Source organism: Microtus pennsylvanicus, chromosome 2 (genome assembly GCF_037038515.1).
Source record: "Microtus pennsylvanicus isolate mMicPen1 chromosome 2, mMicPen1.hap1, whole genome shotgun sequence".
NCBI classification, from domain to species: domain Eukaryota; kingdom Metazoa; phylum Chordata; class Mammalia; order Rodentia; family Cricetidae; genus Microtus; species Microtus pennsylvanicus.
This window is the reverse complement of record NC_134580.1, coordinates 91,211,892-91,229,148: the sequence shown is the minus strand read 5'-3', so window position 1 is coordinate 91,229,148 and position 17,257 is coordinate 91,211,892. Positions and strand designations below refer to the sequence as shown.

Here is a 17,257-nt window from a genome sequence, read left to right as displayed (position 1 = left end):
AATTATACTGGGCTACGTCTGGTGCATACTAAGAAGGATGTGTTTAAAAGCCGGGCTGGGTTTAGAGAGTCATCGGCGATGTTTTCTGTTCTAGGGAGTGATTCAACTACGATGGTGAGCTGCCTTCACATCTTAGCTCAGACGCTTGACACAAGGTAAGTCTGATGTTTTCTCTGCGGTACTTCCTTATGAATCCTTCTCTGGCCCCAAAAATAGACACAGCAGGCCCGAGAAATCAACGCTCTGCTTCTCATTCCCACAGTACAGACCTATTGTCATGGACTATCTGAAATCTGAAACAATTGATCAGTTCTTACCTTCTCTTACTGAGTTCATTTGTCAGGAGATAAGATATATAATGTTGCAACATTCAGCTTGTACCTAATTGTACACACACACACACACACACACACACACGCTTGCCCTCACACAGCAGAGATATCGGATAGGTGATGAAACCCTCATCATCATGAGAGATGATCAGTATCATTTTGAGTTCAACATGGCCAGGAAAGTGTGGGGATATCTGACTTCAAAAGGATCATCTAGGAAGCCAGGGGAGGAGTCTAGGCTCTGATGTTCCAAGTTCACTCACTGTGATCCATGTGGTAGAAGGAGAAAATTGACTCCCAGAAATTGTCCTCTGGCCTACACATGTACATATATATAAATTACATATGCATAAATAAATGAATAAATATAATTTACAAAATACATCAGCTAGCTGGTGAAGTAATTTATACTTGCAATCTTAGCATGTAGAAGACAGAGACAAAAATTCCCAAGTTCAAACACAGCCTTGGATTTATAGTAAAACCCTATTCAATAAAATAAGAGATGCAGAAAGAATAAATAAATAAATAAATAGGAATTTTATTTTAAAAATAATACCTAATTTTGGTAATATTAACATACATGATATTTTAAAAGAGAGGCTTAGTAAAAAGAACCAATAGGAGTTCTTTTGAACATATTCATTAAGAAAAGATCTTATTGCCGGGCAATGGTGACTCACACCTTTAATCCCAGCATTCAGGAGGCAGAGGCAGGAGAGTCTCTCTCAGTTAGAGGTCAGCATGGTCTACAGAGCTAGTTCCAGGACAACTAGGACTGTTATAGAAAGAAACCCTGTCCCAAAAATAACAAAAGGAATTAATGAATGAATGAATCCACAGAAATAACTCATTCTTGAAGATCCCTAATATGGCACTGAACTCCAGCTTCGAGCTGGTGTACCAGCAATGCTTCAGATGCTGCAAGCCCTTCCTGGAGAAGACTCACTAAATGATCCTGCCCACCTCCGTTGAGCCACTCATCCTCCAGTGTAACCCGAATAATAAAAACCCAGAGATAGAAACTGGTATTCAACCTGAAAACCAGAAAAGCAAAGCAGCCAAGCCACTAGAGAAGTCTTACCTCTACCAAGGCTGGGTTACCATAAACTAAGCAGACAAAACTTATCTCTCCTCCCATTTTATATTCCCTCTAGTGCTGGGATTAAAGGCCTGTGACTCCCTAGGACTTTGATTAAAGGTGTGAGCCACTACCATGTGGATTTTTTTCCACATTGGTCTTGAGCAGCCCAGGGTGGCCTTGAACTCAATGTCTCTGTCACCCAAATCCTGGGATTAAAGGTGTGTGTCACCACTGCCTGACCTTTAGTGTCTTTAGATTTGCCTCTGGTCTTCAGTCAGGATTTATTTATCAAACTACAAATAATATATCACTACACACTAGAGCCATGCCCAAGGGTGGTGGCATTCCTCAGCACCATGCTTCACCTTTCTTTCCAAATGAGTTACTGTATATCTCTAAAAGAACTGAAGGTAGAAATTATGTTCAGAAATATAAAAATATTTGAGTAAGACAGTTTGGGGTGTATCTAAGCATTTTAAACTAATTGAACCTCTCACCTTGTTCTAATGGCAATACAGTGGAATAAGCAAATAAGGAGAGAAATAGAACACAATGAAGTAAGACTGACCTACCAGGTCCAGGTCAGCCTCTGACCCAAGCAGCTCGGTTAGTCTGGTCTAACTAGAGTGTCTGCATGGCCAGCACCCACTGGTGCCATTTGCTTGCCTTGTACCTGTCTATCCGAGACTCTCTTGACAATAACTCCATCCATATCAGCCTTTCGCTTAATATTGGAAGAATTTAAACTCAGACACACTGAGGGCATTGAAATACTGAAAGAGAGGAGAAGCTGGAAGGGATAACGCAGGCCTGCAATTCCAGCAGGCCGTCCTGGGCTACACAGGGAAGATGGGAGCAGCGATAGATTGGTAAAATTAGCATTTTACTCTTACTTTGGTTTTGTCTAGTGTTTTAAAGCTTTCTTTCTATTTGAGCCACTTTGCCTCTTTGAGAGAGAGAGAGAGAGAGAGAGAGAGAGAGAGAGAGAGAGAGAGAGAGTCAGTCAGTCCCAGGGTGAAATAGTAGTATATTAGTAATGTTCTTTCACCATTTTAAAAAGTTAGAAGCAAGTGTAAGTAAGCTAGTGCATTTTCACACAAGTGACCTGAAATCCATATGGCTATATATCAGAAAAGAATGTGAGTTCAACTAGGATGTAAACAAAAACAACTGAAATAGAAATCTGGTGCCTGCCTGCTTTCCTATTGACAAATGAAATATATACAGATTGGAAGAAGCCTCGCTGATGGCCTTCACTGTCCTGGTATGTCTGATAATTGCATAGAAAGCTTTGAAGATAAAGAGCATCTTCCCTTGAAGCGATGCTGTCATCATCTTGTGAGGATGTTGGAATGTGGAAGATTGCACACTGCTTCTCAGTCATATTCCAATTCTAAGTCTCATGATACGGTTCTGAGGGAAGACTTCAGCCGTTCTTAGCTTCTGTTCTCCAGGCCTGTTTCCCTGTCCTTTACCTCAGTGACCTAATTAGGCTGGCTTTATAAAGGGCTGCCTTTCCCTTATCTCTCCTCTCATGCACTCTAGGACTGCTATGCCAACTAAAAGGAGTACGGCTTCAGGTGGCTTCTCTCCTCTCTTCCCCGTTCTCCTTGCTTCTACATACTACTCCTAAAGGTTCTTTCTTGACCCCAAGTGAGCCGTGGAAAGGGCTCACCCCTGTCCTATCCTTAGATACTAACACAACACTAGGCAGCTGCAGCAATTAGCTCACAAGCAACTAATACCAGTTTCATTCACTCTTTCTGTGTCCTGGAGAGTTCAACAATGATCCCAAGACAGTCAGTCACTACTCCAAGGAACAGGTTTCTTTTCCAGATGCAGCTGACACATTCTCAAAAGGTGACCAGAGTACCCACTGTCTGCCCAGTTTGCCGCCACAACACCACCACATAAGGGGGTTGGGTCCACAGTGTGGTTGTGCTCCTGCCTTTGACTGCTGCTTACTTGCAGGACCGTCATGAAGTCGGGCACAGAGCTGGTGAAAGCCGGGTTGCGCTCCTTCTTTGAAAACGCAGCAGAAGACTTAGAGAAGACCTCCGAAAACCTGAAGCTGGGAAAGTTTACCCATTCCAGAACGCAGATCAAAGGTGTTTCTCAGAATATTAACTACACCACAGTGGCCCTGCTTCCCATCCTGACATCCATCTTTGAGCACATCGCTCAGCATCAGTTTGGGGTGGATCTACTCTGTGAGTCCTACCGCTGTTTGTCATCAATGTCTATGCCCCGAAAGCACAGGTGTGAGACCCACGCACTCGCGTTGACCTTGAGGGCAGAGTAGAAAGACAGGTGTGCCATACTTTACCTAAATTTAAAAACTGAAAGCCAAGTGGTAGACTCTGGGAAGGGGAAAAGAATCCCTTAATTGGAGTACAGAATACTCATCTTTCTCCGGTTTCACTCTGAACCAGTCTCCCAGCCTGCTCGTCTAGCTACTACCAGCGGTTGTGCTCCCATTTAATTGGAAAGGTTATCTGAGCAGTACGCGTCAGATAGACTTCCGCTACCAGACTTCCAGCCGCTGTGCTCCATGTAAAGAATCCTTAATTTACTCATTGTCGCCAGCAGCAAAGGAAAGAGGCTAAAATCTCTTTTTTCCCTATTTTCAATTGGTTTTATTTTGCTTTGTATTTAGCAGTGAATCCAGTCCCATCCCCCATGCCCACCACGTTCATATTCTGTCATCAAGTTTGAGGCCTGCTTAAACACTGCCATACAGTTTAACTGAGTCAGCTGTCAATAGCCCAGGCTGTCTCTCCCACCAGTTAGTCTCACTAGGGAGGCGTCTGTCCCATGCAAACAAGGCAGTTCCTTGGTCAGAAAATACAGCATTAAATTAGTTCTGGTTCTTTTGAAGCCGTGGAATGAGGTCTAGATGTGTTTGGGGGGCATGCATGATCACTGCTGATGAAATTCTTCGTACTTCCCCTCAGAACTCCCTTCCTTTTGAAAATAAGGGAAAATCACGGTACAAATTAGTGAGTTTTTTTTAAATACAGCAGAAATTTTTAAGTAAGCAAAACTGAGAGCTCACTCTCTCTCCATCCCTCCCCCCCACTCTCTCTCCTTCTCTTCCTCCATCCCTCACCTTCTGAATAAAGCGCAGCAGTTGTGTGGACCTTCTTAGGAAATGGCAAACATGACATGGAAACTCCAGTCCAAAGGAAGACTAGACTGCCCTTGGTAAAATTTGAATATAATGTCTTCCTTGATTGGAGAAGCAACTTCTTAAGGAGGCTCCATTGGCTCCATTGGCCAAGTGATTCTTTTCTCCAAGAAGTTTTGTGATCTTCCTCAGCAGCTCTGCAAGTGACCCGGGCAACTGTGGTGGAGCACAGTTTCCTCTCAGTATTTCCCAGCAACTAGCAAAACAGTGGCCGGTTTGAAGACGATTTCACTAGTTGACCGAGGCAGGGAGGAAGGGAAAAGAGAGAGGGATTGTCTGCTCTTGACTGATGCTTACCCTAATATTTTTCTTCATGGGCTTTTCCGTGTGTTGGAGACGGAGCTGGGGTTGACATGCGGCTATGACATCTCTTCTTTGTTCCAGTGGGTGACGTGCAGATTTCATGCTACCACATTCTGTGCAGCCTCTATTCCCTCGGGACTGGGAAAAACATCTACGTTGAAAGGTAACTAGCTTTTGCTTGCTTGTTTTTTCCCCTCAAAACATTTTGGCTCAGAAAAATATAATGGGGGAAGGGGCATTACCTTTGGCCTAAGCATGAGTTGAACAAGGATAGCAATAAACATGCTGATATGAACTTAGGATGGCCCAGGAATCCTCAGCCCTACCCAAAGAACTATAGGCAGCTAAGGAATGATAAGAAAGGAGAGATAGTCTTCCCCTGGGAAGAGCACACCTATTATCGAATACCAAATGGTCAGCCCTAAAAACATATATCTGAGTACCTTTATGCAGACTGAGAACTGAGAATTGTTACTTATCTTTGAGAACACACACACACATAACAGTAATTAATATAAAAAAAAGAGTCCACAAATTTAAAAGAGGGCAAGGAGGGGCATATGGGCTTAGAGGGAAGAAAGAGCACATATAAATTTCCTATCAATAAATGATGAAGGCACATATAAAATTCCTATCAATAAAATATTACATTAAAATGTATTTCCCCACCCCTTACATTAAATTTTTTAAAGCCCTTAACATCTGTTTTTCAGTCCAGCAACATCTAAATATTCGCTGATCAGAAGTGGTAGCTTTACAGCTGAGTTATGCACATTCTGTAGCAATGTAAAGAAACATAATGAGGTTAACGAGATTGACAGCTTCTGCGGAGAAAGCTACTAAATGTATATGGCTACAGAAAGTGTAAAATCCTGCAAAATCATGCGCTGGTAGCTGAAATAATAATAATAATAATAATGTTGAAGGCGCATCTACTTCATTATCACGGCTTCTGAGTAGCGCTCAGCGTTCCTGTGGTCACAAGTTGCTGAGACACTCGGGAAGCTAAGGCAGCTGCTTTAGTGTTAATGAGTCTCTGTGTGATACACCCGTGGACCTTTACCGATCTCAGCTGTCAGATTAGCTACGGTTTTAAACAATGCACAGCTCGGCACCAGAAAAGCTATTTGATAATCTTGAATCTGAACAGGCTTGTTTGTAGAGATTTTAGGTTCTAATTTGGCCTCTATCATTTGCCTGTGACAGTGGAAGCTTTAGAGACCGCTGGCTTTTCAGAGTCAGATGCCTTGTATTGTGTTGTTCTATTTAAATCCAGGGGTAAAATCAGAATGATAAAATTTCAGGACTTAGCTTTATTCTTGAAGGACTGATTCCTTTTTCCCCTATCAAATAAACAAGCTGGAAGAATTTAATCTGTTTTTAAGTAATTTAATCTGAACACTCCTTGGGATCTACTTAGGATGAAGCTTGTATCAAAGACCCTAAAATCTGACCCTCATTTCATAATGAAACTCATGTATCAAAATGGTGTAAGTTGCTGGGCAGTGGTGGTGCGTGCACACCTTTAATCCTAGCACTCAGGAGGCAGAGGCAGGAAGATCTCTGTGAGTTCAAGGCCAGCCTGGTCTATAGAGTGAGTTCCAGGATGGGCTCCAAAGCTAACAGAGATACCCTGTCTCAAAAAACAAAACAAAAAAAATTGTATCAATAAAGCAAAATAAGAATTTGTCCCCTACAATGAGGACTACTGAGAACTCAAGAACAATGGCAATGGGTTTCTGATCCTACTGCACGCACTGGCTTTGTGGGAGCCTAGGCAGTTTGGATGCTCAACTTACTAGACCTGGATGGAGGTGGGGGTTCCTTGGACTTCCCACAGGACAGGGAACCCTGATTGCTTTTCGGGCTGGGGGGAGACTTAATTGGGGGAGGGGGAGGGAAATGGGAGGCGGTGGCGGGGAAGAGACAGAAATCTTTAATAAATAAATAAATTAAAAAAAAAAAAGAATTTGTCCCCTATAAGAACTTAAGAACTGAACTAGTGGATTGAAATCTGGTTTAAGAGATGAATTGCAAACAAGTATATTTCATCATAGCTACAGCTCCCAAAGATTTTCGGGGTTCAAGAACTTAGTTGAAAAACTAATGTTTAAATTTGCTCTGTGTTTATATCCTTACATTTACCTGGCTTTCCATAAAATATGGATAAAGACTTTTGTCACACACACACACACACACACACACACGGACATATATATGTCAGTATAGAGATATATTTGTGTGTGTGTGTGTGTGTGTGTGTGTGTGTGTGTGTGTGTGTGTGTGTGTTTTCAGACAGGGTTTCTCTGTGTAGTTCTCCTGGCTATCCAGACACTCACTCTGTAGTCCAGGCTGGCCTCAACTCAATTGATTCAACTGCCTCTGCCTCCCAAATGCTGGAATTAAATGTGTGCTGCTACCTCCAGGCTTATTAAATCCCTGGAACTGGAATTACAGATGCTGTGAGCCACCAGGTGGTGGCTGAACTCAAACCCAGGTCCTCTGGAAGAACAGCCAGTGCTCTTAGGTACTTCAGCATCTCTGCAGCCCTAAAATTAAAATTTTTAAACATGTATTTTTAACCAATAGAATCAATAAAATGATTTTCCTAATTAACACAGGGGAGATATCTCAATTAGAGAGAGAGGGAAAAAAAGAGACAGACAGACAGACAGAAAGAGACACAGAGAGAGACAAAGAGAGAGAGTATGCACACCAAATAACCTTATATAATTTTTTTTACAGTTTCTACACTCTTCTTTTGAAAAAAAAAAGTAAATCAAAGGTCAGTTCTGAAATGTCAGACCAGAGAGACTTGCTCCTCCGTGGCTTTTTGTACTTTATTCACATTTATTGCAGAATTATTGCTCAACTACAGAACTGGGAGTGTTAGCGTTTGCATTTTTCATTCTACATCTGCACAGGTCTAGCGAGCAAGGATTAGATTAAAGAGACTCAACCACTGAAAAGCTAGGGACTTAGAATCCCAGAAGTGTGCTGCTAGCGCAGCTAGTGGGTTTTGTCTGTCTATTTTTGTAGTTTTAATTGTGAACGGCATGCTAATTAACAAAACAAAAGACAGAAGTATGTTAAGTTAAAGTCTGCCGTGTTCTTTTCCCTGTGCAGTACCCCATCCAGGTCCCCTTTCCAAAGCCACTAGCCTCAGTTTGGTATGCACCAGTCTGATAATTTCTCTGTGTATATATTTTCAGACATGTGATATCATAATATAAGGAGAGAGCTTTGCAGCTTTATCATATTGGATGAAACTTGATTTCTTTATCCTATAATTCATATTTGTAAAAATGTAATCATTTGGCATACTACATCTATTAAGTTTACACTTTAAAAGATGATCAAGTTGTAGACACTGAAATCCTGACCCGCTTCCTGTCCCATTTCCTATTTTGCTATAAAATTCATTGTAGTATTTATGGGGTTTTTTTTCTAATGCTAACATTCCCGGACCTGTTCACTTTAATCTGAACCTAGGTTATTAGCACATCATCCACATTTTTTTAACCAATTCCCAGTTTTTAATTTTCTTGAATTTAGATTTATCTTTTGACAATCTGGAGTCATCACGGGATAGCCACTTCTGTAAGAACCCTGCAGTGTTCTGGAGTCTCCGTATACTTTATAACATCCATTCCGGGGCATACAGCCTTTGCCATCATCATTTTCTCTCAAATGCATGTAGAAGACAAGTGCACTCACACATGACTTTACAGAAGACAGGAAAACACTGGTCGTCCATAGGAGTCGTTAGAGTTAAAACTCATTCACTTCCCCATGGGGCATCCCAGGACCAGCCATTCTATTTAACCCTCTTCACATTACTCTTCATTTCAGGAAATTTTACTTTATTTGGGAAATTATTTCTTTTTTGTGATTTGTGTTAGCTTTCTGTTACATAATATAATTCCAGAGATAAATACCTTAACTACCTCAGAGTTGTGTTGATTTTAGCCCACAGTTGATTGGTCCCATTATTTTGACAATTGGTAAAGCAGTATTAATTAAGCATGGCAAGGAGCCACAATCCCACTCAAGGGTACAGCCCCAATGACTTAAATCCTCCCTTTGGCCCATTATTATTATTATAATTTTATTATTATTATTATTTGTTCTTCTCTCATACAATGCATCCTGACCACAGTTTTCCCTCCCTCCTCTCCTCCAAGTACTCCTTCAATCCCCCTCTTTCCCAGATCCAGTCCTCCTGTTTTCCTTCAAAAAAGAGAAAGCCTCTGGGATATCAACTGAACACAGTATAACAATTTACAATAAGACTAGGTGCAGACCCTCTTATCAAGGCTGGATGTGGCAACCCAGTAGGGGGAAACAGGTCTCAAGAGTGGCAAAGGAGTCATAGACAACCCCCACTCCTACTGTTAAGAGTCCCACAAAAACATCAAGCTACACAACCCTAACATATATACCAAAGAGCAAGCTCAGACCCATACAGGCTTCATGACTTGTGGCTTCAGTCTCTATGAGCCCTGATAAGCTGATTCTGTGAGCTGTGTTCTTCCATTGTCCCTGACTCCTCTGGCTACTACAATCCTTCCTCCCCCTCTTCTGTGGGGTTCCCTGAGCCCCACATAATGTTTGGCTATGGGTCTCTGCATCTACTCTCATCAGTTGCTGGATGAACTTTGATGATGATTGTGGCCCTACCTCCCAGTAGGTAAGGCCTGAGCCTCTAATTCATGAACCTTCTGAGAACATTCCAAATCTAAATTGCAGCATAGTCAATGTGTGTTTTTTCTATCTTCTGTTCTGGGAGAGTAATTCTGTGTAAGTTTGGATTGTTTTTTAACCTATTGCACCTGGTTTTTTTCTAGAAACTTCTAGCTGTTTATTCTTTTCTGTTTTGCAGTTGTATGATTTTTTTCTAAAACTTCATCTGTGTTTTTCTTTTCAATTTTCTTTGTTTTCTGTGAGTGTATAGAGAATATATATTCTGGGAGTTTATCTAAATAAATTTTTGTTTATGTTAATTTTTTTTCTTGCTCTGGCTGCTAGGAATATTACTAACTCAAGAAGAGATGTGTGTGTGTGTGTGTGTGTGTGTGTGTGTGTGTGTGTGTGTGTGTGTGTGTCAAAATAAAGGAGAGTGAACTGGAAAGAAACATGAGGCAGCTTCAAAGCTGCAAAGCCTGGTACAGGGCTGACACCCTTCCTGGGCTCTGACGTCCACCCCTAACCAGTAAATGACTAAACCCGGTGAGAAGTGGGTGAAACTCTGTACACTAAAGTCAGGGGTTTTTCTGAGAGATTTAATGCATGCTCATCCTCTGGAGAGCTTAGGCCTGCAGCTAGAAGACAAGTTCCTTCTCATCCTTCTATGCCACTGAAACTCCTCCAGTTTCTCCAGGGTGGGAGTACAGATGACAGGAATGGCGGGCACATACCATTCTCAGCCCCATCTCTTATTCTGCAAGATGGAAGCTCCCATGCACACATTGTCCACCAGGTCTTCATGGCCTTCACATACCCCAAATGCTCACCACTTCAAGCAATTTTTAACTCCTGTGTTTCTCCAAAGACTTCCTCATGTTCTTCTATTTCTAGAAAGTATGGGTTTGGGAGTTTTATTTTTATTGTTGATTTTTAAAATTCATTTATTTGTTTCATATAAATGAGTGTTGTCTGTGTCCCGCATGCATGCCCAGTACCACAGGAGGTCAGAAGAAGATGTCAGGTGCCCTAGAACTGAAGCTACAAATGATTACCAGCTGCCATGTATGTGCTGAGAACCAAACCCAGGTCTTCTCAAAGAACAGTCAGAGCTCTTAACTGTGTCATCTCTGAGGCCACATCTGGAGAGTATGTGTTGACTGAGGTTTCTGCCCTGCCTGGTTCCACAGTTGTTAAGTCCCAAAGAAATCACACAGAGGTCTACATTAATTATAAACTGATTGGCCTAGTATCTCTGGTTTCTTATTAACTCTTATAACTTATATTAGCCCATATTACTTGTCTGTGTTAGCCACATGGCTTGGTACCTTTTTTGGCAAGGCAGTCACATCTTGCTTGCTCTGTGTCTGGCTTCCTTTGCATCTGGGTGATGACTATTAACTGAAACTTCCCTCTTCCCAGAATTCTCCCTGCCTTGCCTCTACTTCTGTCCTGGTCACCCTACCTATACTTCCTGCCTGGCTACTGGCCAATCAACTTTTATTTAAAATACAAGTGCCAGGGTACAGGCCATTGTCCCACAGCAAGTATGTTTTAATTTCTGCACCCTCACTTGATTTGGTTGTTACTTTATGGTTTGGGGTTATAATACATATTATAATTTCAGCATAGATCCAGACTTCTTCTCAATTTCTTTCCTAAATGTTGAGTTTTATGAAGAACATGTAAAAAAAAACAGCATTTTTCTACTACCTTTGTGTAAACTGATGTCATAATTGCTCCATGGTATGGGTAAGGGGATGGTTTTTCATCTAGAAGAGTCCAGAGAGGATAAAGTAGTAGACTGATCTTGGCCAGCAGAATGGACCTGGCCATGAGAGAAGCAGGAGAAAAACACAAAGACAGAGAGATAGACACAAAAAGAGAGAGAGTAAGAGAGGTACACGAAGAGAGTGTGGGCAACAGAGAGAGCAGAGCCAAAATAGCAGGGTTATAAGGAGAAAGTAGTGGCACAGAGGGAAGCCCATGAGTTTAGGGTAGGGGAGGAGGTGAGAGGAGCTAAAAGAAGTCAGGATAATGGCCTGGAGTTTGAAATGCGTAAGGGTACTTGTGATACTGAGGGAGCCTGAAGGCCACAGAGAGTCTTCTGTCAGGCTCTTTCTGGTAGAGTGGGAGCAGCCTCCCTGTTCCTATGGAGTGCTGGCTTTTGTCTAGCCCCCAGGCATTTCCTTCGGACTGACAGCCTCTAACTAAGCTTTTCTTGACAAAAGAGCGTCTGTCACTTTGCAGAGGAATCCCTAAGTGTTCAGCCCTGCTGTACCTGGCCTGTGCCTTGTGGGATTGGCTGTGAAAAGAAAGGATCAGCAAGGCAGAGTGAAGAAGTTCTTTTGGAGTACTATCAAGTTAAAGTAATCTAGAGAGTTATGTTGATCTGTGAGGTTTTTGGATACCAGGTTTTAAAGGGTAAGGGCTTTGTTTATTTGATCATGCAAAATTCTTGAGTTCTCTAATATAAAGTTTTTTTTTTCAAAGGATTTAAAGGTTTCAGGGAAGACTTTCCAGAAAATCAAGTTTGGTACTTCATTTCATTACTCTTCAATCTCAGTTTTATTTTGAATAGAAACTGTATCCTCCCCCCCCCCGCCGCCCTTTACATTTTAAACACTTGTTCCATCCACCCTTCTGGCTTCCACTGACCAATCATTTCTAATTGGACATCACACATATCTAAAGCACTAAGTTTACTAATATTACCATTTAAGACTATGTTCACATCTCTGCTCTATCTTCTCTGCCTCTGCTGTGTTTACTACTCTGCTACACGCTGCTTCCTTTCCACGGTATCATTGGGAGTATACACGGTGAAGAGTATATGTGTATAAGGTATTTGTCTTAGGGTTTCTACCACTGCCAAGAGACACCATGACCATGGCAACTCTTATAAAGGAAATCACTTAGTTGGGTCTGACTTACAGTTCCGAGGTTTAATCCATTGTCATCATGGCAGGAAGCATGGCTGCATAAAAGTAGACATGCTGGAGAAGTAGCTGCCTCAGGCTTCTGAAACTCAAAAGCCCACTCCAAGTAACATACTTTCTACAGCAAGACCACACCTTTCCCAACAAGGCCACACCTCCTAATAGTGCCACTCCCTACGAGCCTATGGGGGCTATTTCACTCAAAACACCACAGTATTATTAAGATACTGTAATTTCTTTGCCTTTGCATTCCTGACAATAGGCAGTTGAGAGACTCGCTGTTCCTGCATCCTGTAAACAAAATTAAGATACTGGCAAAGAAATCCTCATAGTTGGGAAATTGGGAAGTAATATACTGAAATACATATTGAAATCTTTCCAATCAGTCACCTTCGACTTAACCATCTTGTGACAAGTACTCTACTTGGCAGTAAATTTTAATGAAAAACAGTTTCCAATGATAAACTCCAAGTCCTTTTTTTTTTTTTTTTGGTTGCCATGGAGCTAACCATACAGCCCATGCCCTGCCTAGAAGCTTTGCCCACACCTACATTGCCCCCTGGGGGCACTAATGACTGAAGAAGCCTATGTCTAGCTCCATCATTCCAGAGTGATGGAGTGACCTGGAGGGACCTGGAGGCCCCAGGTCCCTCTGGCATTTCACAGACAGAAGTATTAATTGTCAGGCTTCTGGTTTTTTCTGTGTTCACAGCAGCTGGGCCAGGAGAGCCGTTGTTTATCTCTCTTGGCTGAGCAGCTAATTAGCATCTGCATGTGCCCCTGACTAGAGAAAGCCCTGATGAGATGTTGGTGTGAGTCAGATTGTTCGGTAATTAATATCAGAGAGGACAGGGCCACGTCCCTGTCACTGCAGCCCTGCACAGCTGGGACTTCTCAACTCTTTTCTCACCACAAGGTTTCTCACCACAGCCTTTATAGCTGCCTAACTTTCCAAACACCCTCAGTCATGAGCTCAGAGCTTCCAACTTCAGTAAAAACACAGAGCAAGTGGAGAAGCCATCAGCTTGGCACCACTTCCCAGTGCCAGCTGAAATTTACCCTCAGACTTGGGATGGCACCTGATCCTTTCATACCTGAGTTGCTGGTGGAGGTTGCTCATTCATTCCCTGCCACTTAGACCTGAAACAATCACTCAGAAGCTTTATTATTTGCAATACTCTTTGGCCAATAGCTAAAGCGTATTTCTAGCTAGCTCTTATGTCTTAAACTACCCCATTTCCATTAATCTGTGCATCACCACAAGGTCATGGCCTACCAGCAGGGGGCTCCGGCAGAGGCATCTGTCTCCCATGGTGGCTCCATGGATGGCTTCTCTCTGGCTCTGCCTGCTCTCTCTATATCTCTTTCAGTCTGGTTTTGCTCTGTTACTCCATTAACCGAAAGCAGCTTCTTTATTAACCAATGGCAATAAGACATATTCGCAGCATATATCACCTCCCACATCACTGAGTGTCTCCCAGATTCTCTTCCACCGGTGCTTCCCCCTGTAACATCCCTTTCCCCATCACTCCTTCTCATTCGCTTCTCTAAAAGCAATACAGAAGAGACATTACACAACTTCTTATTGACTACTTCACTGGTACACACTGTGACCCTTTGTGGACCCTTACCCCGGTTTACCTCCCTGTTCTCTGGTCGCTGAGGATCCTGGCTATTTCAGATCTGAAGTTAAAGTGTTACTCTTCTCTTCAGATGGTCTGTCACCTTGAACTTGGCCAAAAAGGCAAATAAGAAAGATGGGGTGATGAGAAGGACGGTTGAGGGAGACAGGCCTGGCGAGAGAGTCCTCAGAAGTGGGCCTTGGTGTCAGCAATTTATACACCTCTCCCTCCTCCCGCGGGCACAGCTCCAGAGGAGACTCTGGCCATATTGGTACACAGGCACAGAGTCTTGGTTTGGCCCTACGATACTGCTCTGCCTGTGAAACCTACCGGATCAGGGGACAGAGATAGAAGGATTCTGACAGCCAAACCTATCCCCGGAGGACAAAGATGTGCATCAGCTAGGAGGTGATAGTCTGACTAAGGACCTGTCCTTCTGGGATGATTTGAAGGTTGTCTTCTTGCATCCTTCATAGAGAATAAGAGGTCTGTCTCTTAAAAGCCACACTTAAGACGATAAGGGATAAAAATTGCATCTTTTAGTTGTCCTTTAGAATAGTTTAAAAGGTCACTTTTTAAGTCAGTTTGGTAATTGAGTGAGGCCTGAGTGGGTTTCTCCAATAAACTAAAACTTTAAGCTGACTCAGCCACCCTCTTTCCCCACCCCCCACCCCTTCTGGTCAGCCCCTTAGTTATCCATCTCAAGCAGAGCCATTCTGTCCTCCCTCGGGCTGCCCCGCAGATCCTAAGTCTGCTCCAATGCTCTTATCCAGTCATCAAATTCAGAAACAGTTAGGATTACATTTTTTAAAGCTCAACTCAAAAGCATCTCTCTAGCAAAGCTGCAGAATGAAGCTAATCCTTACAATTAGTTTGTAAAGATCTAACTTTTGAATTGTGTTGCGCCAGACTCCTGTATAAAATACATGTTCAACCTTTGGTCTATATCAGTGAGAAAGGACTTTCACCACCTAGTAGACAAAGATTATGGCCAACATAACTTACTCTTCCATAAAAAAAAATGCTACCACCTCTACAAATCCTTATCTAGTTTCAGAGAATCTATGCTTTTGATGTTCCAGCCACTTGGTGTTGTTACAATTGTTGGTTCTTGTCACAGTGAGGGGTAACTAACACATGGTCTTTGTTGAGTACTGGTTGGGAACTGAAGGGAATCCTACAGCTGACAACCTGCTCCACAGATGTTTCAGCAGTATGGCATTGACTCTTGGTTCCTAGACCAATTGACTTCCAGTAGGTTGTTATTTTCATGATCATCCTATAATAACACCTACAGTATATGATTATATCCTCTTAGCCACAAACTAGGTTCAAAACAGTGAGCTCACCCTTAATACCTGGAAAAAGATGGGGGAGAGAAAGTACGTACAACTTTACTGTACCCCAGGATGTCCAGGGCATTAAAACAGGATAGTGTGAGACAGCCTGAGTAAGGGACCTAACTGGTGTGTGTAATCGCATCCAGACGGAATCACTTCTAAATGGACTTCTTTGTCTCCAGGCAACGTCCCGCTCTTGGAGAATGTCTGGCTTCCCTGGCGGCTGCCATCCCAGTGGCATTCCTGGAGCCCAACCTTAACCGCTATAATCCCCTCTCAGTCTTCAACACCAAGACTCCTAGGGAGCGGTCTAGTAAGTATCTTCTCACAGAGATCACCAGGGACTAGCCAGGAAGGTGGTGGGGATGGAACAGCAGTCCTGTGGTGTGGTGTTTTACACAGTGTGTTATTAGCTATTTTTCTTGCACCAGATAAAACGCCTAAAGGAAAGAAATTTTATTTTGGCTTGTGGGTTTAAGGAATACAGTCAGTCCTTCAAGGCAGAGAAGGCAGGAGGAAAAAGCATGAGGCAGCTAGTCATGTTGTGTTTACAGTGAGAAAAAGGAGAAATGTCGATTCTTCATGCACTTTGTCCTCTGTTGTTTTTCCAGACAGGGTCTCTCTGTAGTCCTGCCTGTCCTAGAACTCACGCTGTAGATCAGGCTGGCCTCAAACTCACAGAGATCCGCCTGCCTCTGCCTCCCAAGTGCTGGGATTAAAGGCATGTGCCGCTGCCACCCAGCTCATTTTCTCCTTTTTATTCCCTCTGAAATCCCAGCCCACAGAATGGTGCTGCTCGCATTCAGAGGAGGTCTTCCCTCCTCAGCAAAAATTCTCTGTTTTGTTGGAGAGATGAGCTTGAGTGAGACTTTTTTGATCATTAGACTTTTGATAACTTTTTAATACAATGAGGAGACAGTCTAGTTAGATTCTACTATCCTGCCATCTCAAGACTTTGTGGTCTTCTGTCTGCCCCAGGTCTCCATTTCTGGTTTGTTCCTGGGGATATGACAACCTTTTAGTAGTCACTTTTTTCAGAGTGATATCACAACAAGGCAAAGGCATACTAATACCCTAAGTATGCTCTTCAAGAGAAGGCTATGCCTCAAAGGACACTGTGCGCATACTCTCTATCATCATGGAAAAGAAGACATTGAATAGTGCCAGAAGGAATTGTAGTCATACAAGAAGAAGCTTTGTTAACAGGAGCATTGGCATGCAGTAGGTTCTATAACAGAGACTAGTAATTCATGTGCATAAGACAAATATGACCCACAGCCTATTTTTATAAATAAAGATTTATTAGAAAACAACCAATAATCATTAAAGCTAAAATTCACATCAAGTTGTAATCCACTTTCTGGAGAGTGAAAAGAATCCTATTTGGGTTCAGAGTGATACTAGATAAATATTGTTATGGGGAGCCCACCAGAGATGACCACTCAGACACAGTTTACAGCCAATTAAAAATCTTTATTTCAGCCAGCTAGTACTGCACATAGATAATCAGGACCCAAGTCTAGTGCCAAGTATTTAAGGTAAAGGTTATAAAAGGCAAAACCACAGCCTGGCATCTTGCTTGCAGGGAGAGTTTTTGTGCAAGCTAGCAGTTGAACAGAAGACAAAATAAGTGATTAGCTGGATGAGGAGGTTTGCATAAGCAGGCAGTTTAGTAGAAAATAAGTTAGCTGTGGCATCTTGACATCAGGTTCCTACAATAGAGTTGAATAATTTTCCATAGGATTCTCCACCAAGACGACCAGATCC

At 42.5% G+C, this 17,257-nt stretch overlaps 1 protein-coding gene across 1 annotated transcript in view; it reads left to right on the top strand.

Annotated features, from left to right (window-relative positions):
• Ryr3 (ryanodine receptor 3) overlaps window positions 1–17,257 on the top strand; it is a 524,632-nt gene that overhangs the window by 425,963 nt on the left and 81,412 nt on the right. The window contains exons 62-65 of the mRNA XM_075961717.1: window positions 95–155; window positions 3,388–3,626; window positions 4,988–5,069; window positions 15,673–15,803. Coding sequence (XP_075817832.1) covers window positions 95–155; window positions 3,388–3,626; window positions 4,988–5,069; window positions 15,673–15,803 — 513 coding nt within the window. The remainder of the gene's footprint in view (window positions 1–94; window positions 156–3,387; window positions 3,627–4,987; window positions 5,070–15,672; window positions 15,804–17,257) is intronic.